General features: G+C 36.0%; 1 protein-coding gene and 1 pseudogene across 1 annotated transcript; both read left to right on the top strand.

Annotated features, from left to right (window-relative positions):
- Positions 1–1,138: 1,138 nt before the first annotated feature.
- On the top strand, positions 1,139–6,536 carry LOC119806532 (annotated as a pseudogene).
- Positions 6,537–13,332: 6,796 nt separating this feature from the next.
- On the top strand, positions 13,333–14,271 carry LOC119806533 (taste receptor type 2 member 140-like). Its single transcript, XM_038318308.1, has one exon. It carries the CDS (start codon positions 13,333–13,335, stop codon positions 14,269–14,271), a length of 939 nt encoding a protein of 312 aa, XP_038174236.1.
- Positions 14,272–23,945: the final 9,674 nt, after the last annotated feature.

The raw sequence follows: 23,945 nt of genomic DNA on the forward strand, positions 1-23,945 counted from the left end.
GATTTTCAATAATTTTAATCCTTTCTACTAGTTGTTCATTATTAGTCCGTAGAGATTGTATCGTTCTTACGAGTGCCTTATTCTTCCTTAATGATAGAATATGGAAAATAAAACTGAAACCTAGTAACAAGCAAATTAAGGTATCCCCATAATCATATAAACCTTGCATGATATAGTCCAATGTATTAATAAACAAAACAGTAAAATTTGCGTTGGAAACGAAAACTGCCATATTACCTATTATCCAGCCGGTGGTGCTGTTGCAGAGTCGCGACTAGAACCGCTGCAAAGTTGATTAAAATGGGGTCCTGTTTCAGTGTCCGCCTTAGTATTTGTTAAAAACTGGGAAATGCGAGTTGCTCAACAAAGAAAATGTAATTAAATCAATTCCACACACAGAACTAGAAACCCAGAATCCAAGGGAAAAGAAGAGCAACCTGGAAGCCGCAGCTGTGTATGGCCTCCACGTGACAGAGTCGCCCTGAGGGGTTGCAGTTTTTCGGCAACCTCCTGCAAACTGGTTTGCGCCACCCAAGCACTGCGCTTGCAAGGGAGATTTAAAAGCGTCTCAGAAAAGAGTAGGCCAGGCGGGCAGAGACTGTGCGGGCCTGTGGAGTTTAAATCCACGTGGGGAGGCAAACGATAGGGTGCGTGGGGACTTGGAGTCAATCTGAGGCGTGTAAAGAGAAAATATAAAGAATTTCAGCAAGAAAAGCCACTGTGTGATTACATTAAACGCTGTCTCCACGCACAAGGCACAGGCCGCCGCTGAGGGAGGGAGGGCTCGCGCCAAGCCGCGCTGGCGGCAGGCAGCCGAGCGGGGAAAGGAGGGGTCCTAAAACCAAACGTTGGGCACCAGATGATGGTGTAAATCACAAACAATCCCACACCAGTTTGGAATTATGATTAATAGAATGGTTATTTATTTAAAGGGGAAAAAACTTACAGATCACCGTCCCAGACAACAGCCCTCTGCGCAATCAGGAAGGGAGCCTAGTCGTCAGAAGCAGAGCCGGAAGCCAGAGAGCGAGTGGAGGGAAGTGGCCGCATTTTTAAAAAGAGAGACCACGCCCCAATGGGCTGGTATCTCAGCGGCTATTGGCTGAAGGAGCAGAAGGAGCTCCCGCAACAATTGACAATGTGTGATTTCCTACAATTCATGATAACTCTCATTTTAAGCATAGAATCAATAGCAGAAAAGTTAGGAATTGCATTTGTGGCACTTGTGAACATCATGGACTGGGTAAAGAGAAAAAAGATCTCTTCAGTGGATCAGATCCTCACTGCTCTGGCAATCTCCAGAATCACTCTGCTCTGGTCTCTTTTCATAGTCTTTTTGTTATCTGAGCTGTACCCATCCTTACTGATAAGTGGAAAAGTAGAGAGAAGAATCAATATTTTCTGGATGGTGACCAATCATTTTAGCTTCTGACTTGATATAAACCTCAACATCATTTATTTTCTCAAAATGGTCATTTATTTTCCAAACTCTAATTTTCTTCACCTAAAGTGAAGAGTTAAAAAAGTTGTTTTGATGGCATTGCTGGCATCTCTGCTTCTCTTGTCTTTGATTATTTTAGTCACAAATAGACATGTTAGTGGCTGGATTAATGGAAATGAATCATAAAACATCTTATAGTTCTATTTCAAGCAAATCTGTTGAATTTTTAAGGCTAATTTTATTCATCAACACTATGTTCACATTCATTCCCTCTTCCATGACCCTGATTATTTTCCTTCTTCTCATCTTCTTCTGTGGAGATATATCAAGGACATGAAGCAGAAAACTCAATAATTTTGTTTTTACTAGCTCTGGGATTTGCTTTTCTCTCAGCCCATTCCTGTCTCCTGATTCTAAAGAACAGGAAACTTAAGCAGGTCTTCTTTTCTGTGTTTTGGGGACTAAGGTGTAGGTTTGTACACTTCAATGAGAAGCAATCTGCTCGCTAAGATGTATTTTTTTGAGGGATTGCTCAGTTCACAAGTGTTACATTTTAGAGATGATCATAAATGGAGATACTGGGAGGGAGAGGGGACATTTTACAGGCAAAGAGTTTACTAGAGTCAGGAGAGCAGTGGGTTATTAACATGATAGGCTGCTGATGTGAGATTCCTGTTGACATAAATTTCTGTTCTGCCCAGTCCCGCAGCCATTCAGTCCCAACAACCATACGTAGGTCTACATTAATTATAAACTGATTGGCCTATTAGACCAAGCATTCTTATTAACTAACTCTTATATCATTCATTAACCCATCATTCTTGTCTGTGTTAGCCACATGGCTTGGGACCTTTTGTCAGCGAGGCATTCTCTTCTTGTTTCCTCTGTGTCTGAGTGATGATTGCAGACTGAGCCTTTCCTCTTCCCAGAATTCTCCTATTCTGGTAACCCCATCTATACTTCCTGTCTGGCCATTGAGCAATCAGCATATTATTTTTTTTAAATTTTTCTTTTCTTTTCTTTTTTTTTGAAACAAAACTGATATTTATTTAACAGCTGGACAGTACCTTGGCTGGGTTTTGACCCCAGGTCTACCTGTTTGCAGAGTCTGATTTCTTGACTGCAATGTTCTTTTATATCTGATTTCTTTTTTTTTTCTCATGGTTTATTTTTTTTTTATATTTAAAAATTTCCATCTCCTTCCCTCCTCCTCTCCCCTCCCTCCCCTCCTCCTCCCCCTTCCCTCCCCTCCTTCTCCCCCTTCCCTCCCCTCCCCTCCACCCATACCTCCCCTCCCTCCCTCTCAAGGCCAAGGAGCCATCAGGGTTCCCCACTAAGACCAAGGTCCTCCCAATTCCCCCCAGGTCCAGGAAGGTGATCGACCAAGCTGAGAAGGCTCCCACAGAGCCCATCCATGCAGAACACACCTCAACCACAAAGACAGACACCTACTCAGAGGAAAATTTTTCTTCATAAGTTTTTTTTCTGTATTTTTTTTATTGAGCTCTAAATTTTTTCCTGTTCACCCCTGCCTCTCCCCTTCCCTTCAACCCTCTTCCATGGTCCCCAATGCTCCTAATTTACTCAGTAGATCTTGTCTTTTAATCAACATCCCAAGTAGATTAGATCCATGTATGCCTCTCTTAGGTCATCAGTGTTGTGTAGGTTCTTTGGGATTGTGATTTGTGGCTGTTTTTTTCTTTACTTTATGTTTAACAACCACTTATGAGTAAGTACATATGATAATTGTCTTTCCGGGCAAGTGTTACTTTACTCAATAGGATATTTTTTTAGCTCCTTCCATTTGCCTGCAAAATTCAAGATGTTGTTGTTTTTCTTGCTGTGTAGTACTTCATTGTGTATATTACCACATTTTCCTTATCCATTCATCAGTCAAGGGGCATTTATATTGTTTACAGGTTCTGGCTATGACAAACAATTCTGCTATGAACATAGTTGAGCATATGTCCTTGTGGCACGAAAGAGCATTGTTTGGATATATACCTAAATAGAGTATTGCTGGGTCTTGGAGAAGGTTGTTTCCTAATTTTCTGAGAAATCAACATACTGATATCCAAAGGCACTGTACCAGCTTGCACTCCCACCAGCAATGCAGAAGTGTTCCCTTATCTAACAACCTCTCCAGCATAAGTTGTACGTTGGTGTTTTTGATCTTGGCCATTCTTCCAGGTGTAAGATGAAATCTCAGAGTTGTTTCGATTTGCATTTCTGTGATAACTTAGGATGTTGAGCATTTCCTTAAGTATCTTTCAGCCATTTTTGATTACCCTGTTGAGAGTTCTTGGTTTAGGTCTGTACTCCATTTTTATTAGATTATTTGTTATTATGATGACCAATTTCTGAGTTCTTTGTATATTTTGGAGATCAGATCTCTGTCTTGGTGAAGATTTTTTCCCATTCTGTAGGCTATTGTTTTGTATTATTGACCATGTTTTTTGCTTTACAGAAGCTTTTCACTTTCAGGAGGTCTCATTTATTAATTGTTTTACTCAGTGCAGCTGGGGTTATATTTAGGAAGTGATTCCTGTGCTAATACATTCAAGTATCCTTTCCACTTTCTCTTCTATGAGGTTCAGTGTGTCTGGCTTTATGTTGATGTCTTTGATCCATTTGGACTTGAGTTTTGTGCATGGTGATAGATTTGGGTCTATTTTCATTCTTCTACATGTTGATATACAGTTATGCCATCTACCATTTGTTAAATATGGTTTCTTTTTTCCATTTGATTTTTTTTTGCTTCTTTGTCAAAAATCAGGTGTTCGAAGGTGTGTGGATTAATATCTGGGTCTTCAATTTGGTTTCACTGGTCCTCCTGTCTGTTCTTATGCCAATACCAGAGTATTTCCAATATTGTAGCTCTGTAGTAGAGTTTGATGTCAGAGATTGTGATGCCTCCAGAATTTCTTTTATTTTATAGAATTGTTTTGGCTATGCTGGGTTTTTTGCTTTTCCATATGAAGTTGAGTACCATTCTTTCGAGGTCTTTAAAGAATTTTCCTGGGATTTTGATGGGCATTGCACTGAATATGTAGATTGTTTTTTGTAAGATTGTCATTTTTATCATATTAATTCTACCTACCCAAGAGCATGGGTGTTCTTTCCATTTTCTGGTGTCTTCTTTAATTTATTTCTTCAAAGATTTAAAGTTCTTGTCAAACAGGTCTTTCATTTTTTTTTGTTAGAGTTACTCAGATATTTTATGCTATTTGTGGCTATTGTGAAGGGTGATGTTTCTCTGATTTGGGTCATAGATGTTCAGTATTGAGATTTCCTCTTGATGGATTTTGCCTGTGACAAACACTAAATGCCCTTCTTTTTCTCTTTTGATTGATTTTAGTTTGAAATGTATTTTGACAGATATGAGCATAGCTACCCAGCTGGTTTCTTAGGTCATTTGATTGGAATTTTTTTCCAACCGTTTACTCAGATGCAATGTCTGTCTTTGAGTTTGAGGTGTGTTTCTTGTAGGAAGCAGAAGGATGGATTCTGTTTTTTTTTTTTTTTTCCAATCTGTTAGCCTGTGTCTTTTTATAGGTGAGTTTGAGTCCATTTATGTTAAGGGATATTAATGACCAGTAATTTCTAGTTCCTGTTATTTTATTTTTCATTTTTGGTGATTTTATTTTATGTGTTTTTCCCTTGCTGTGACATCATCAACTGTCTGTGTTTTTGTTGATATAGCCTACTTCCTCGGGTTATAGTTTTCCTTCTAGTACTTTATGTAGAGCTGGATTTGTGGCTAGATATTGGTTAAATCTGGTTTTGTCATGGAAAATCTTGTTTTGTCCTTCTATGCTGTTGAAAGTTTTGCTAGTAGTCCGGGCTGGCATCCCTGGTCTCTTAATGTCTGCATAATGCTTGACCAGGACCTTTTGACTTTCATTGTCTCCATTGAGAAGTCAGGTATAATTCTAATAGGTCTGCCTTTATATGTTACTTGCCCTTTTTTCTTTTTAGCTCTTAATATTCTTTCTTTATTCTGTATGTTTAGTGTTTTGATTATTACATGGCAAGGGAACATTTTTTGATCTATTTTATTTGGTGTTCTGCAAGCTTCTTCACAGGTATATCTTTTTTTAGTTTGGGAAAGTTTTCTTCTATGATTTTGTTAACTATATTTTCTGTGCTTTTGAGCTGGACTTTTCCTATTTTTATACCTATTATTCTTGTTTGGTCTTTTAATGGTGTTCCATATTTCCTGGGTATTTTGTGTTAAGTTTTTGTTAACTTTAATGTTTTCTTTGACTGGTGAGTCTTTGCCCTTTAATGTATCTTCAGCACTTGAGATTCTTTCTTCCATCTCTTGTATTCTGCTGTTTCCAGAATTTCTTTGCTGTTTTCACTAACTGCAAGTTTATTTGTATCTGAACGGTTTCCAGCCATAAGAACAACTAGAAGAGTTGTGAAACAAATTTGTATTTCCTGACAGCAACCAATCATTTCAGTATCTGGCTTGCTACATGTCTCAGAATCCTCTATTTTCTCAAGATAGTCAATTTCTCAAACTCTATTTTTCTTCATCTAAAGTGGAAAGTAAAAAAATGGTTTCAGGCACACTTTTGACATCTCTGCTCCCCTTGTTTTTAAACATTTTTGGTCATTAACAAACACATTAATGTCTTCATTTACATCATTGAAGCAAATGCATCCTTCAGAGCTATTGCAAGCAATTATTCTCAAGTTGCTAGGCTTGTTGTACTCATCAACACTATGTTCACACTCATCCCCTTCACTGTGATCCTGACTGTGTTTCTCCTGCTCATCTTTTCCCTGTGGTGACATCTGAAGAGCATGCAGTACAATGCCAAAGGCTCCAGAGATATCAGCACTGCGGCCCACATAAAGGCTCTGCAAATGGTAGTCACATTCCTGTTACTGTATGCCATTTTTCACCTGTCATTTTTTGCAATTTTGTAACATTAAATATAAGCAGAAAAATTCAGTTTCTCTTCTTTTCTGGGCTACTGGAGTTGCTTTCCCTTCTGGTCACTTGTATGTCTTGATCCTGGAAAACACTAAACTTAGACAGGCATTTATTTCCATGCTGTGGTGGCTGAGGTGCAGGCTCAGTTGATGGAGGAGAGTTATCTGTCTATGTTACTTTCATTGGTTAATTAATAAAGAAAACTGCCTTGGCCCTTTAAGAGACAGAAAATTAGGTAGGTGGAGTAGACAGAACAGAATTCCGGGAAAGAGAGGGGAGACGCTTCAGGCAGTGGCCATATGCAGTCTCCATGCTTCTCCTCTCCGAGATGGACACAGGTTAAGATCTCTCCTGGTAAGCCACACCTCGTGGTGCTACACAGATTACTAAATATGGGTTAAAGGAAGATGTGAGAATTAGCCAATAAGAGGCTGAAACTATGGGCCAGGCAGTGTTTTAAAAGAATACAGTTTCCGTGTAATTATTTCGGGTGTAAAGCTAGCCAGTGGCCGGGTGGCGGGACGCAGCCCCGCCGCTTCCTTCTACACTCAGTGATGTGAAGTCCCCAGTTTCCTAAAATGTAGATCATCTTTTGTATTTTAGAGGTATATTAATTCTTAATAAATTATTTTTTTATAAATTTCAACCTTCTGTACTTCACTTGTAACATTGTGAATTTGGCCAAATTTTGTGTAGATTAGGACTACCCTAACTGTTACAGCATTTGCAGAAAATATTTAAATATCTGTATTGTTCTACAATGATAGAAATGAATATGGACTAAATAAATATATGAACACATAATATTAGCAAAATTTAATTTTTTCTAGAATTAGACACTGTCATTTTAAAATGATTTATGTTAAATGTAATATTTATATGTTTATTTATTTATGTGGCATGTGTCCAATGATGTTAAATCTGTTGTAATAATTCTGTGAATCTTCTGAAGGAAACCCTTCATATTACTAGGTTTGTTTTATCAAATTTTCCTCTTTTAACCTTGTTTATTTATTTACCTACTTATTGAAAAAATGTTGAGTTTATTTTGTATGTCTTCCAGAGACAATTTAATGGTGATGCACATGTTATAAAATATGGATATGTGTAATAAGTAGCTACGTGGAGGAGGATAATATAGTACTTATACACAGCTCATTGATATTTGAAAATTTTAACTTATTTTTTAATATTGTATGAATAAATTCACCTGTTGAAAAGGGGATAAAGGACTGAATTGGGAAACAGTAAATTGTGCAGTGAGTAGTTGTTTGTTATTCTGTTGCTTAGGAAACAACATAAAAAGGAAAGTATACATATATTCAGTGCTGAGAGAAATGCTCTTGTAAAGTATCTGCAGTTGAATAAATATTTAGAGATAGAACGGTTGGAAGAGAGCCATTAGTTCTTCCTAGCCATTCGGCTAGCTTAGACCCAAAGTAATCACAAATAAACTCTATAATTAAATCACTGCTTGGCCCATTAGCTCTAGTTTCTTATTTCCTATCTCTTACACATTAATTTAACCCATCTCCATTAATCTGTATATTGCCACAGATTAGATTACCAGCAAAGTTTCGGCATGTCTGACTCTGGCCACTGCTCCATTGCATCTCTCAGATTCTGCCCTTTTCCTCCCATGCTATAGGCCAAGCCAGTTCTTTATCCATTAACCAATGAAAGCAACACACAGACAGAAGGACCTCCCATACCATGGAACCTATGAATGTGAAATGCTAACAGTCAAAGATGAAGTTCAATAAATGAAAAACTAAGTAAGAGTCGAAGTATATATTTCTTGGTGAAAACAGAGTAAATATCAATGAGAGATAAAATGCAAATTATGTAATGGTAACATTTCAAACACACTACAATCCAGAGGGCAATAAAAATGGAAGTACAGCAGATGAAGTCTGGGGCTGGTGGTGAGGGCATACAATGCATGGTTAGAGTTGTTTGTGATAGCAGTTTTTTTTTTCTATGAAACTAGCATTGAACTAAGCATTTATCTTGGTTAATGTTGCTTTGCTCCTTTACACAGTCTTCAGAAATTCCACACTCCGCACTACATCCCTGTTCTGTACTCAGTCTACTTTCTGTGCAAGAAGCCCAGGAAGATGTGGCTCCATACAAAAGATGGCAAGATCTCAGCATCACAGTCCACATGAAGGGCCTGCAATAGTGAGCTCCTGTCTCTTTAAATTTGAGGGTTATGTTATCTTGTGGTTATCATGTAAAAGTTAAGGCAGATCATTTCAGTTACAGAATTAATCATGTTCAACTTCATGTTCATCTCCTCAAATACAGAAAGAGCATCCTGGGAGGGGGAAATCATGCCAGTTCTGTTTATTCTTAGCACCTAAAAGTAAAAACAAAATAGTTGTCAAAATATTTTACAGAATTAATAAATGGATGAATGAATGAATTATGAGAAGATTGCAACGAGGTCAATAAATAAACATATTATGAAATCTGTGTGTAGTATGATTATTTTATTTCTGTTTTCAGTTGGTTCACTTTGAGGTTATAAACTTATACAAACAGAAACATTTCTCAGAGCAAAAGCCTGGCTATTTACAATTTTAAGTGAAATGTTAATAGATTATTAAAATGCTGGAAGTATTAACTACAGCAAGCTGGAACTCCAAAGTAGATGGCATTTGTGACAACATGGTAATTTTTGAAAACCATGTAAAAGATTTTAATATGTTCTTGGATTTGGTTTGCCAGTATTTTATTAAGAAGTTTTGCATCCATGTTCATGAGTGGGTTGGTCTGTAATACTCTTTCTTGGTTGAGTCCTTGTGCAGTTTTGGTATCAGGGTAACTTTAGCCTCATAAAAAGAGTTTTACAATGATCCTTCAGTTTCTATTATGTGGAACACTTTGAGGAGTATAGGTATTAGCTCTTCTTGAGAGTTCTGGCAGAATTCTGCACTAAAACCATCTGGTCCTTGGTGTTTTTCGGTTGGGAAGTTTTTGATGACAGCTTCTATTTCCTTGTGACTGATAGGTCTATTTAAATTACTTGCTTGGTCTTGATTTAATTTTGGTATATGGTATCTATCTAAAACACTGCCCATTTCTTTTACATTTTCCAATTTTGTAGAGTATAGGTTTTTGTATAAGACCTAATGATTCTCTGAATTTCCTTATTGTCTGTTGTTATATCCCCCTTTTCATTTTTGATTTTGCTAATTTGGATGTTCCCTCTCTGTCTTTTGATTAGTCTGGATAATGGTTGGTTTCTCAGAAAATTAGGAATAAATCTACCTCAGGATTAAGCAATACAACTCTTGGGAATATACCCAAAAGATGCTCAATCATACTACAAAAGCATTTGGTCAACTATGTTCATAACAGCATTCTTTGTTATAGCCAGAACCTGGAAACAACCTAGATGCCCCTTAACTGAAGAATGGATAAAGAAAATGTAGCACATTTACACATTAGAGTACTACTCAGCAGTAAAAACAATGACATCTTGAATTTTTCATGCAAGTGGATAGAATTAGAAAACACTATCCTAAATGAGGTAACTCAGACTACCCAAAAATGAATATGGTATGTACTCACTCATAAGTGGATACTATCTGTAAACAAAAGACATTGAGCCTATAGTTCATGATCCTAGAGATGTTAAATAATATGGTGAACCCAAGTAAATACATATATAGACTCACCTAGAAATTGGAAACAGAAAGGATCACCTGACTAAATTGGGAGCATGGGGGCAGGGGGCTATAACGAAAGGGAATAGGAGAGGGTTGAGGAAAACTTTATGAAATAGGATAGTTGAGATGGAGAAAGGACAGAGATGAGATGGTGGAAGGACAGAGATGAGAGCAAGGAAAGAGATATCTTGATTGAGGGAGCTATTATGGGTTAAACAATAAACCTGGCTCTAGAAAAATTCCCAAGAACCCACAAGGATGAAATCAGCGAAGTCCCTAAGCAATAGAGGAGAGGGTGCCTGAACTGGCCTTGCCTGTAGTCAGACTAATGATTATCTTAAATATCACCATAGAACCTTCATCCAACAACAGATGGAAACAGAGGCAGAGACCCACATCGGAGCACTGGACTGAGCTCCCAAGGTCCAGTTGAAGAGTGGAAGGAGTGAGAATATGAGCAAGGAGGTCAAGACCATGAGGGGTTCATCCACTGAGAAAATTAGCCTAAACAAATGGGAGTTCACCAACTCCAACTGGGACTGGGAGTGAATGAGCATGGAATTAAACTAGTCCCTCGGAATGGAGTTTACAGTTGGGGCATACTCAGGGGCCACTAACAGTGGCAATGGGATTTGTCTCTACTACATATACTGGCTTTTTAGGAATCTGTTCTCTTTGGATGCATACCTTGCTCAGTCTAGATGTAGTAGGGAGGGCCTAGGACTTTTCACAGGGCAGAGTGCCTTGCCCTCTCTTAGGATTGGAGGGGGTTGAGATGGGAGAGTGTGTGAGGAGTAGAAAGAGGGGAGGAAGTGGGAATTTAGAATTTTTTAAATTAATAATAAAAATGATTTTAGTAAAATCTCATATACTTTTCAAATGTGGATAATGTCACTATCATTACATTTCTTATTACTTATTTTAAATGCAAAATGCCATTTAACATTATAAAATCTAGTTAGTAAGAAAATTCCTAATTTTTTTTAATTCACCAAGAAAATAGAACACAAGATATTTTAGGTCTCAAACAGATTCATGTTCAAAATATTCATGAACTGTGCCACTCAAAGAGTGACTATTTATCAACATATGACTTATACCTTTGCAGAGTGCCCTGCACTGAGAATGGGAGACTATGCTTGTTCTGTAGCTCTGTTTTTGCTGTTTTGTCTCTTGAATATGGGTTACTCCTCTCTTGAAGGAGTGCCTTGCCTCCATTCACTAGGAGTTTGGGCTCTTTTCCTACAACTGTGTCAGAGACTTTCACAGCAATCTTACCATTATCAATACAGCAGTAGTTTTGAATCTGAACAAAGCAACTTGGCCTATAGAGTCCAGCAGCTACAGCTTTTCCAGTAGAATGTCAAATGTTTCCTGCAAAGAGTAGAAGGTGGAGAAGAGGGGCTCAGGGAAGCTCCTGGGCTGGCTTTACTGCCTCCCATGGATACAAGCTTTGTCACTTTTCCTAAAGGCCTTGAAGCTCTTGTACTAGCATTTGCTCCACACCGCCCCACCCTCAATGTGTTTTGCATTTCTCTTTGTCTTCTGTCTTTTTGTTATGGGGAAAGAGCCATCCCATGAGGACCTTTCTGTGTTCAGGTATGTCAATGCTTCTTTTCTAGAAATTTTGTCACTTTTTTTGTTCACTATTGCTCCAATTTTCAGTTGTAATCCATCTTTCACATACAATAACCTTTGCTTTTCCTTCAATCTAAACATTTTTTTAGTGTTATGTTTATACAGGGACTTATCAACTAGCCCAGATTCCTTCAGTGCTATGTCACATATACCAGTGTGTACCACTAGGCCAAGTTTAGTATGTTTTTGTCATATGTTTTCCTGCTTTCTTATTTTAATACTTCTTTTTTTGTGTTATTGCTTCTTTGACTATCCATTAGGTCTTTTTTATTTTTATTTTTATTGTTGTATAAATAATACCATTCAAAGAATTGGAAATTATCCATTAGGTCTTGAAGAATATTGTGACCCTTAGCTCTCTTCCCTGGCTTGACTGGGCTATGTATTTTTCTTTATATGACTATGATGCCTACAGTGACATTACAGGAGCAAATGTCAGTGCAAACTGGAGGGAAACAAAAATAGTGCCTAGTGCTCACACTGGTGAAGGAATCAGATGCATTAACGAAGGTAGGAGACATGGATAATGAAAAGGATTCTTGTTGTGCAAATGAATTCATGTAAATTTATTTCTTCTTTGTAACAGAATAGGAATTATTTCATGTATATTTACATGTATGAATAAGATAGTCTCAAGTCTTTAGAATATTTATATTACTATTGTATCGATTAAAATTGAAAGCAATTTTATACCACCTAACAACTATCATATTACTAATTGTAAATGTAATGCACAATAAATTTTAAGTACATGATAAACTAAATTATTATGTCAGAATTGAAAGGGATTATGATCTAAATAAATGAATACTTATGAACTAGCATATATTAGTGCATGGATATGTATGCATGCATATATGATTGTATAAAAGGTAAAATTATTAATCTTCTTAGTCACAGTATTTGAAGCATAACTAACCATGTATGATTATTAGGCAATTGTTTGCTTGTAGAAAGAACTTTGGAAAATATGTATAGGTGCCTAACGGGCTTTATTTTGAAATAGTTAATGATAAATGTTGTTGTATAAAAATTAAGATATTTTGCTTTTTATGTGAGCCAAAATTTTATAATTTTGCTTGTCAGAAAATAAATGATTAAAATTTAATATGTGAACAGTCAAAACAATGAAGATAAATTTATATGTTTTGAATACAGTACCTGAGAATTCTGCTTTCTCCAGCACCAACTATGGAGAATTCCAGTCCATTGTGTGTAAAGTATGAAGCATCTAGATGAAGCACAGCTGGGTTTTCTTGCAAAATGTAAGATTTTTGTGAAGAACTTTATAAACCACTTCATCAATAATTTGATATTTACTTGAATTGTACATACAAGTTCATTTAATTAGTATGTAATGAATTCTCAAGAATCAGCTAGACATACATCAGAAGATTGTACTTACAAATATTTTGAGAGCCGGGTGGTGGTGGCGCACGCCTTTAATCCCAGCACTTGGGAGGCAGAGGCAGGTGGATCTCTGTGAGTTCGAGGCCAGCCTGGTCTACAATAGCTAGTCCAGGACAGGCTCTAAAAAGGCTGCAGAGAAACCCTGTCTCAAAAAACCAGAAAAAGAAAAATAAAGAACAAATATTTTGCAATATAGTGGAATTATGAACATAGTTTTGGGAACAATGAATAGTGTCCTACATTACATATTATTAACTACATTAAGTGTGGAATTCCTAATGGGAAATTTAGGCAATATATTCACAGTTTTGGTAAATGTTATGCACTGGTTAAAAAAGAGAAAGATATCTCTCATAGATCAGATCTTGACTACTCTGGCAATTTCCAGAGTTTCTTTGCTCTTTTCAATAACTGCAGCTATATTTGTATCTGAACAATATCCAGACATAATAATAACTAAGAGAATTATGAGACAAATTTGTATTTTCTGGACAGTAACCAATCATTTCAGTATCTGGCTTGCTACATGTCTCAGCATCTTCTATTTTCTCAAGATAGCCAATTTTTCAAACCCTATTTTTCTTCATCTAAAGTGGAGAGTAAAAAAAATGGTTTCAGGGACACTGTTGGCATCTCTGTTCCTCTTGTTTGTAAACATTTTAGTTATAAATACACATATTGATCTCTGGATTGACAGAATTGAAGCCAATTCATTCTTCAGAGTTATCTCAAGTAATTATTCTCAAGTTCCTAGACTCATTGTACTCACAAACACTATGTTCACACTCATCCCCTTCACCGTGACCCTAACCGTGTTTCTCCTGCTCATCTTCTCCCTGTGGCAACATCTGAAGAACATGCAGTACAATGCCAAAGGCTCCAGAGATGTCAGCAAGGCAGCCCACATAAAGGCTCTGCAAATGGTGGTCAGCTTCCTGTTACTGTATTTCTTTTATTTTCTCTCACTTCTTTTGCAGTTTTGTAATATTAAGTATGAACAGAAAAATTCAGTTACTTTCTTTTTCTGTATTACTGAAGTTGCTTTCCCTTCTGTCCACTCCTGTGTCTTGATTCTTGGAAACACTAAGCTTAGACAGGCATTTGTTTCCATGATGTGGTGGCTGAGGTGCAGGATCAGTGTGGTGGATCCCTCAGTTTCCTAAAATGTGCATCATCCTTTGTATTTAGAGGAATATTAATTCTTAATAAATTATTTTTGTATAAATTTATAACCTTCTGTACTTCATTTGTAGCATTGTGAATTGTGTAGATTAGGTACTGCCCTAATTACAGTCCTGGCAGAAAATACAAAAATACCTAAGCTGTTTAACAGAATAAATATGAATATGGAATAAATAAATATATGAACATATAATATGAGTAAAATATAATTTTTCTATATAGAATTAATCCTTTTGACATTTTTAAATGATTTGTGTTAATATGTCAAACACATGTGTGTATGTATTCATGTGACCTGTGTTCAGTGATGCTAAATCTGTTATAACGATTCTGTGAATCTTTAGAAGGAAACTATTCAAATTACTAGGCCTGTTTTATCAACATTTTCTCCTTGAATATTGTTTATTTATTTGTTTGCACATTGGAAAAATGCTGAATATATTTTCATATGTTTCTTAATTTGATGGGGTCACATATGTTATAAAATGTGTACATGTGTAATAGGAGGAGGATGTTATAGTATTTATACATGGCTCATGGATGTTTGAAAATTTCAGACAATTTTTGAATATTGCTGAATAAATTCAATTTTTAAAGGAGGTTTAAGGACTGAATTGGGAAACAGGAAGATTGTGAAGTGAGTAGTTGTTTGTTATTCTGTTACTTAGGAAACAATAAGGAAAGAAAGTACACACACACACACACACACACACACACATACATATTCAGTGCAAAGAGAAATGCTCTGCTTTGTAAAATATCTGCAGTTAAATAAATTTTTGAGATGAAACTTATGAATGTGTAATACTAACAGTCAAAGATGAAGTTCAGAATAAAAGAAAACCTAGATAAGAATCAAAGTATAGATTTCTTGATGAAAATAAATAAATATCAATGAGAGATAAAATGCAAATTGCATAATAGTAATATTTCAAACACAATACAATCCACAAGACAACAACAATGGACATACACAGCACAATTTTCACTACAAAACAAATCTCAGAGAAATTTCACATTTTCAGTATGAGGATGGAAGCCTGCCCACTTTCCTTCTACTATGCTGTCAAGGCACTGGGACACCGCAGAACACAGCATTCAGTAGGCTTTTTTTTTTTTTTTTTAGCACCACTGCATATAACTTATACACAACACTTCTAGCAAGATTCCTGTCTGTTAGGAGCTTTCACTTCATCAGCACACTAGATTTACTGCCATACCTAGACATTGGAATTCTAGCTCACTGATCATAGCTGTGTTTCCTTGAGTGGTTTCTTGTTCTCAGTTTTGGATTGTTGTGTGTGTGTGTGTGTGTGTGTGTGTGTGTGTGTGTGTGTAAAATTATGAATAAAGTTCATGAATTTGAAAGAGAGCAAGGAGAAGTATATGGGAGAGTTCAGATGGAAGAAGGGGATGTAGAAATGATACAAATATACTAAACTCTCAAAGATAAATGAAAAAAATGAACAAAATAGAAATAGGACTTTTTTGTCCATCCAGAAACAGTATGCTGGTACTTTTTGTCAGGAGATTATTAAACATAAACAGTAACACAGTCTTAGCTACTATTGAGCATACTTTTCATCCAGTTAGTGTGAGAATGTTTGGTTTTGAAAAATCTGCCAATGTCTTTATAGCATTGAAAATGGCTTGCTTAATGTTGGGAGGAAAAGATGTCCCTGGTGATAGGATTCTTACTCCTTGAATGGTCTCCAGAATTGTTTCCTTTGGTATAGTTAACACAGTGTATTAAATTGTAGTTCATCTGTGTTCAAATAATGAGCACATGAAGAAGGGTGTTCTTAAAGCCCCTGGTGGAACAGATTCTTGTACCATCTGTTGTGCCAATAGTCTTAGGTCTTTGTTTGTTCAAGGTGTCCAAAATCTCTAATCCTACATTTCCTTATCTGAAAAGGAAAGATAGGACTTTGCTCTGGTGATATATAGGGTTTTTGTTTTCGCTTTTCTTTAATTCTTTTATTTTAAGAATATTTTCATTAATTCTTTGAAAATTTCATGCAATGTATTTAGAACAAATTATCTCAGTCTTCCAACTGCTCCCATAACTGTAAACTAGTAAAAACCAATGCATATAAGTATGTCTTTATTTTGTTGACAGCATGTGAAAATTCAGTGTTTCTTACACATCTATGAAATAGACTTCAGGGTACCCTTTAAAGACACAATATCTGGATAAATTTTAAACTAAATGCTTTTGAAGTTCTAAAATTTTGGGCAGAAAATTATGGGTCAAATCAGTAGTGAACTGATATTTGATTGGCACTGTGTCTAGGGGCTCATAACAATGAATGCTATGCTGACTTTAATTATAGAAGTCACATAATGTCATTTTTACAGATAATGGGAATTGCTTTACCCTCAGTCCATTCATGTGTCCTGATCCCTAGTGAACAGGAAGCTGAGTAAATCCTTGCTTTCTTTGTTGTGTTGGATGAGGTGCAGGCTCAAAGAAACAAAACAGTCTTTTCCATAAAACATATTGGGGATAAGCTTATATATTCTAGAAAAAACCAATTCATAGTTGTCACATGTTAGAGATGATCAGGTTGGAGATCCTCTTTCAGGTGAAGGGTTTGTTAGAGATGCAGATAGTGTGGAGGGTTCTATTCAGATGAGAGAGACCACAAGGAAGGACAAAATGTGGGTAATATCTATCTCATAATAACAGGGTTAATTTTTTCCTTTTAAGCGTGGCAGGAATGGGAAAATATTATACCTTGCATGTGTGGATCTGAGATTAGCTGAAACCATCTAACTACCTAGACAGTGACATTATGCTTTCCTGGATTTCTGGCTTAGTAGGTGGGACAGAATGACATTCCTGGAAAAAGGAGTTCCCCTAGAATATTAGTATGTGTTGTAACAGTTGCTACTTGTTTGTCCTGCACATCTTCTGGGGTATTACTAAAGTACTATTCCCAGGATATGGGGCAAACTGTGCTCTTATGAGAGCTGTGATGAAAGAAAGACTGCCTGCAGCGTGCAGTCACATCTGTTATCGGGAGCACCAAAGGGAATAGTGTGGGATATAAAATAAGGAAGTCTTTTTTGTATAAATTTTCTCTTTCAAAATTATTCAGGTGTCCATAACTTCATAGATTTAGATGATTCTGTGTAGGTTAAGAACTATTCAAACATTTTGTAGCTCTACAGACAAGGTGCAGGCATGGCTTTTGTTGTACAAAGATGTATTCGTATATTTGAACCACTTAAATATAAGGACTGACATCTCTATTTTTATCAGTAATTAAACTTTTAAAGATTATAAAATGATCAGTGAATAACAAGTGAGATGTGTATGTGTATGGATTCAAGTGAGGCACTTAAAAAGGAAAACAGTAATTGTGTCAGTATATTAATGACCTTTATTCTCTAAAAAGGTCATGTAATAAAGTATAAAATATAGACTCAGACATAAGGTATACTTAACCCATTTTTCAGATATAAGATCGATTTAGAAAACATAAGAAGTAATTCTGGGCCAGCGACAAAGCAATTTTTCTTTTTGAAATACTTCATTCCACTTTTAATTGGTTCTTGGGATGAAATTGATTCCTAAATATACAAGTCATCTTTGTACACATATACCAGAAGACCTGTGAGCTGTACACACACACACACACACACACACACACACACACACTCACATACACAACAACAATGACAGCAACAACAACAATAATTGAGAAATAAAAATGCATAAAGTTTATCTCAAACTTCCTATGTATATTATTAAAATGGTCAATAAAGAGTTTTTGAAACATGATTATCACTGGAAATTTTTATTTAGTTCTTATGTATATATTATAATAATTTTAGTTTTTATGTTCATAACTGTCAAACGTGCCTATGATAGTGCTTTTGTCAAATATCACTGCACCAATTCGGTTGTAATATTTTATTTTATGTAATCATGTACCTGACATTTTCTGAGGTGACCAAAAAAATCAAGTTAGCATAGACATGAAAATTTAGACTGATGTAGAATTAACACAAATGTCATACATGTATATTATTAGAATAATATTCAGGCAAAAATACATAAACTTAATCAAATAAGTGAATTATTTGAAATAATTTTGGTCAAAGAAGGGAAACAGCTTAGCAGGCCATTTTCACAGCTAAATCCCTTCAGAATGTTGAGTTTATGTTTGGCCTACATTTTATCTTCAGTAAAGCTTTTTAAGCTTTTAAATTAAAGAAATAAAATTTGAACATATTTCTGTATGTTTTCTAGAGATAATTTTATGAGAAACAGATGATTTCAAATGGGAATAGAGAAATAGACATCCACTAATGGAAGATGTTATGTTATTAATTTATTGGTCATTTGTCAACTCACAATGGTGGAATGCTGTTTCTCAAGTATAGAAACCAACTTTCCTTGATGATAATTAGAGCAATAATCTCTTCAGAGGGAGGCCCTCCTTTAAATCCATATGAAATATCCAGAAGAAGAAGCTGCTCACAGCCACACTTGAAATCTGGTGGAAAAACACAGAAAAGAAATGGGAAGTCTTTATGCTTAATTTAAGCCTTGCCATTTCTTTCTGTGATACTTGATAACTATTTAATTAGTACAGAAAGCTCAGGTATGATGTTTGTTTAATACCTTGGTATCTGTCTTACTCATTTTTCTTGTTTTTATGTCAAAATACCTGGCAAAAGCATTTTAGGGGAGAAATTGGAATGTTTTAACTGAGTTTGAAGGTGAACCTTATGTTAGAGAATGCAGGACAACGGGACATTCAGGGAAATGGTCATGTTGTTTCTGGAGTCAGAAAGCAGAGATATATGCTGCTGCTCTGACGACTTTCTCATTTTCTAGGTCAGAAACTCAATTCATGGATGTCATGACTCATAGTAACACAATTAACCACAATTAACTAATGCAGAATGTCTCTCTTACACATGCTCAGAGGTTTGTCTTCTGGCAATTTTAGATCCTGAGAAAATTATGGTCAATATCAAACTTCACATAAACATCTGTTTAGTAAAGTATGAAAGAAGTTTTGTGCCTAAAGCTCATTCTTGTCTCTTGCAGATACAAAATCATATCACCTGTAATAATTATTTATGTGGATATCTAGCTAAATAATACTCTTACGTATTTATATTTTTGTTTATTTTATTTTTATTTATTTGATTTTATGAAGTAGCTTAAATATGCAACTTGTTAAGTACTTTAAACAGTTGCTAAGAGAGGGAACTGTTTCAGCCATCAGCAGGATGTTCGGGGAGCTGCAGTGATGCAACTGTATGAGTTGTCACTTAGGCTGTGTAGGGGTTGGTTTTCTGGGATGAAGCTGCCCTTATGTGTCAATGTTATTGTAGGAAGCCCTCACCCATGTCCCTGCAAGTAATCCTAATAAACTCATTGGTTCACTGAACTAGACTTGAATGGAGTCATTTTTTTGTGCTGTTGTGGATGCCTTGCCTGGAGTAAGTAGGCATCTGTTGACATCTCCCTAGGAAACATCAGGGAAGAGGTTATATTGCAAAACACTAACCTCACCAAAGTCAAAGTCAAATTCAGAAAATGCCTACAAAATTATCGCTGTAAAAAGTATATTCACATGAGAAATCGTTTTAGAAATTTGTGCACTGGAAGGTTACTGATTGATACTCTTAAAATGCTGAAGAAAGTAAAGAAAAACTTAATTTGTACTCAAGATTTGGTCTTATACATTCACTTAAAGACTGTCATTGCATATCAAAAACCAAAAATCCAGTATTATTGAAATGTCTACCCTATACTTTTGAATAATATTCATGATCCAGGCACAGGAGGAATGTGAGAGACCACCTTGCTTGTCCTAAAAATGTAAGTGTTGATGGTATACTGCTCAAAATGCCCAGACAGAATTTATTGATATGGTTAGGTATAAATGAAACCATAGGGTAAAACTGTACTCTAATGCAATCACCATCCTTAAGACAAGGGGATAGAGAAGAGAAGTCTATAGACATAGAGAAAAGTGTGTCAGCTTACAGAAGAAAGCCTTGTGAGAAGGTGATTTGCTATAGTACTTCATTCTCTGTGGGCATCTACAGGTGTAGCAATAGAGTCTTACCTTCAGTAACTGAGATTCAACCAAGGACAAGAACAATATCCTATATTTTGAGGGAGGGTTTGTAGATACCCATAACCAATAATCTGCCCATTCTGGGATATATATATATATATATATATATATATATATATATATATATAATGTGTGTGTGTGTGTGCGTGTGTGTGTGTGTGTATGTATGTATGTGTATGTATATATGTATATATATGTGTGTGTTTGTGTGGGTGTGTGGCGTATGTTTGTGTGTGTGTTGTATATGATGTATGTTTGTTTAATACTTATAATGTATACATATGTATATATTTGTGTGCACATACCCTTATATTAGCTTATGTAATTTTAAGTGAACATGGAAGAATATAATTCCCTATAGCTTTTTGAACAACCTTAGTCTGATTTCTTCCTACTTCCTCTCCCTCTCTGTCTCCCTCTGATTGTTCTCCATCTGCCTCCAGGTTAAATCTCTCCCATCATGTTTTGTCCCATGTATCACTTCACAGAACTAGAGGTTCTTCCCAAGTCACATCATTCCTTTTTACTTTCCTTGCTTTTGAGATTTCCCCAAACTCATATTTAAATATTTATGAGAGGAACCACAAATGAAAGAGTGCATGGCATCTTTCTTTCTGGAAATGGATGCCCTCACTTGATGGGGAATCCCCTTCCGTCAATGTCTTTTGAGAGGCTGGACCAGGTGGAGTTTGGCTTTGGGTAACAAAATGAATGCAGAACCACCCTCTTGCTCTCTCCCCACCACTTGCTGCACCTGTATGGATGCTGTTCATGTTGTTTCCTCATGGTGATTCATGAGTTAGCTTTCCATAAAGAAAAACCTTGGATCTAATATGGGATTATTTGATTCACATTACCCTCATATAACAAATTTTGCTTCATCTGCTAACAACAAGGAGCCGAGTCCACACTTCCCCTCCCTTCTGCACTCCCAGTTCACCAAACCAGGCATGTTTCTTGCCTGCCTATGGCCCCCATTCTGCTTCTTAGGAACCTGACTTCTCCCATCACAGCTTGACATTGAGGGACTCACCACTGAGGAAAAGCTTTGGGTGTCCTTCTTTTTCTAGCCACCAACTCTCACCGTGTATGGAGTTCCTTTAATTATCTTAAATAAGTGCTCTTATTTTGTTAAACAAAGCACATTTATTAGTAACTAAGTAGGTGAAAGCATGTGCAGAACCAGTGCAGAAAGCTGAATGGAACCAGTGTAATAATAATGCCACAGATCCCATCATGGCTGCTCACTTCTCTCTTCTGTGTCCTACCTGCCATCTGGCTGCAACTGAGAGACCTGCTGCTCAATAAAGATTATTATAGCTACTTCAATTCTCTGTAATTGCCTAGGTCAGGTAAGTAAATTGAAAGTTCAAAGTTATATGATAACTTACAATATTACCATTCAGGAATTTAATAACCATTTTGTTTATGTTATTGATGGTATTTTGCAAAGCTCATGTGATTTTTTTCCTTGTATAATCATGTATTTGACTTTGGGAATTAGCTTTGTTTTTCATATACATCTTTAAAAATGGTTTGATAACAGAGCCAAGAATGAGGAACTTTTAAAAATGTTATAGTCTTTATATACTAATAATGACCAGTTAGTTGAAAAAATTAATACTATTAAAAAGAATAACTTTATATGTCAGACAAATTTCAGTCCATGTCAAAGAGTGCTAAAAATTATCTAAAAGAATTCATACTGTTGAATTTAACAATCAAAATATATTAAAGTGTTAGGCTAGGTTAAGGGATAAAGTATCTATCCAAGTAGGCTACATGCACAGTATCCAAACAATGTCCAAAGGTGGTGAGACACTATCTTTACTGGATAAATTTCATACCTTGGAATCTTATTGTAGAATAAGTATGTAAAATCGAAATGATTCAATGATGGCATTAGAACATTACAGTGCTGGACATTCATACATTACAAAAGGCAGCATTAAAAACATCAAAACAGTTGTAGAAATTATTGGAAATGATGGGTACGGAAAGAAGATACAAGGGCAGGATTTATTCCACCAGTATCTGTCACTATCAGGGATGCCTTATTCAGAGTTTTAATTGCCTGACTGGTAATCTCCTCTGAGAAGTTGTCTGGTACAAAATGCCCTAAGGTAGTCAAGGACTATAAATAGCATCCTCTAGGTATGAGTGATCTAAAGAAAATTAAGCAAGCAATAGTATCTTATAACTTGAATTCACCATTTGTTAGGGAAATGGTTAAAATGTGGGTTTCAAGCAATAAGGCTATACTATACAATTGACTTCAAATAGTCTCAGTGGTCCTAGAAGACAGATCCTGCTGCTATGAAAATGCTATTAGCGAGAAGAAGAAAAAATTATGAAAGTGACTTTTTACAAAGATTAACTAAAGCTGTACATGTAGGAGTAATGAACCCAAAAGCTAGACATGTACTTATTAAATCACTGGCTTTTGAAATGCCAACTTACAATGCAAAAATATACTTGGACCTTTCAAAGTCAGATCAGCACCAATAGATAAATGGATCTTGAATACAATGAATGCTGAGATACTTGACTATAATAATGGAGCTCCTGCAGGAGAAGCAATTTCCAATGGTATGAAGAGACACCAAAATTCCAAATGTTTTAATTGTGGCAACAGATGATAACAGAGAAGAGACCTAAGGCACAAAATTCCTTAAAATAATGTCATCTCTGGGAATGGCAAAAATAGAAGATCTCAATCTTCTGAAATATATAGGATGTATGACAAAGGTCAATATTGGACCAATAAATGTAGGTTATCAAAGGGCAGACAACGCAACCTGATAATATGGGGAAACCACTTGGGTTGTCTCTCACAGGCCCCCATGTCAAAAGTGGTCCAATCATTCCCAGTCACTATTGAAAACATGTCTCTCCAAGAAAATTAAAATATCTAGTGGAAAAAACCATACTGTTCTGCGTGATAAAATATACATGGAGGGTAAATAAAAAAGTGCAGTAAAAAAACAAGAAATGTGTATTTTGACAGATAAATGATTAAATTCTAAAGCTAAGAATGCATATAAATAACAATATAAATATAAATAACATTGCCATTGAGGGATTATTAGACACATGCATAGATTTGACTATCATTTCTCCAAAATCTTGGCATCCAAATTGGTCTCTTCAAGATGCAGATGTTGTGCGACAATGGTCTTTTATCCTGTCTCTTGTATTAATTTTAATAAAAATTGATTGGCCTGTAGCCGGGCAGGAAGTATAGGTGGGGTGATTAGGCAGGAAGTAGAGGCAGGGCAACAGAATGCTGGGAAGAGGAAAGAGCAGTCTACAGTCAAGACCCAGCCACAGAAGGAGCAAGATGTGACTGCCTCGCTGAATAAGGTACTGAGCCACATGGCTAACATAGACAAGGACAATGGGCTATTATAAGTTATAAGAGTTAATAAGAAGTCTGAACTACTAGGCCAAACATTTTATAACTCATGTAGACCTCTGTGTGATTTCTTTGGGACTTAATAACTACAGGAACCAGGCAGACATGAATCAGGTGGAACAGAAACCTCAGT

The sequence above is a fragment of the Arvicola amphibius genome, chromosome 2, assembly GCF_903992535.2.
Source record: "Arvicola amphibius chromosome 2, mArvAmp1.2, whole genome shotgun sequence".
In the NCBI taxonomy this organism is placed as follows: domain Eukaryota; kingdom Metazoa; phylum Chordata; class Mammalia; order Rodentia; family Cricetidae; genus Arvicola; species Arvicola amphibius.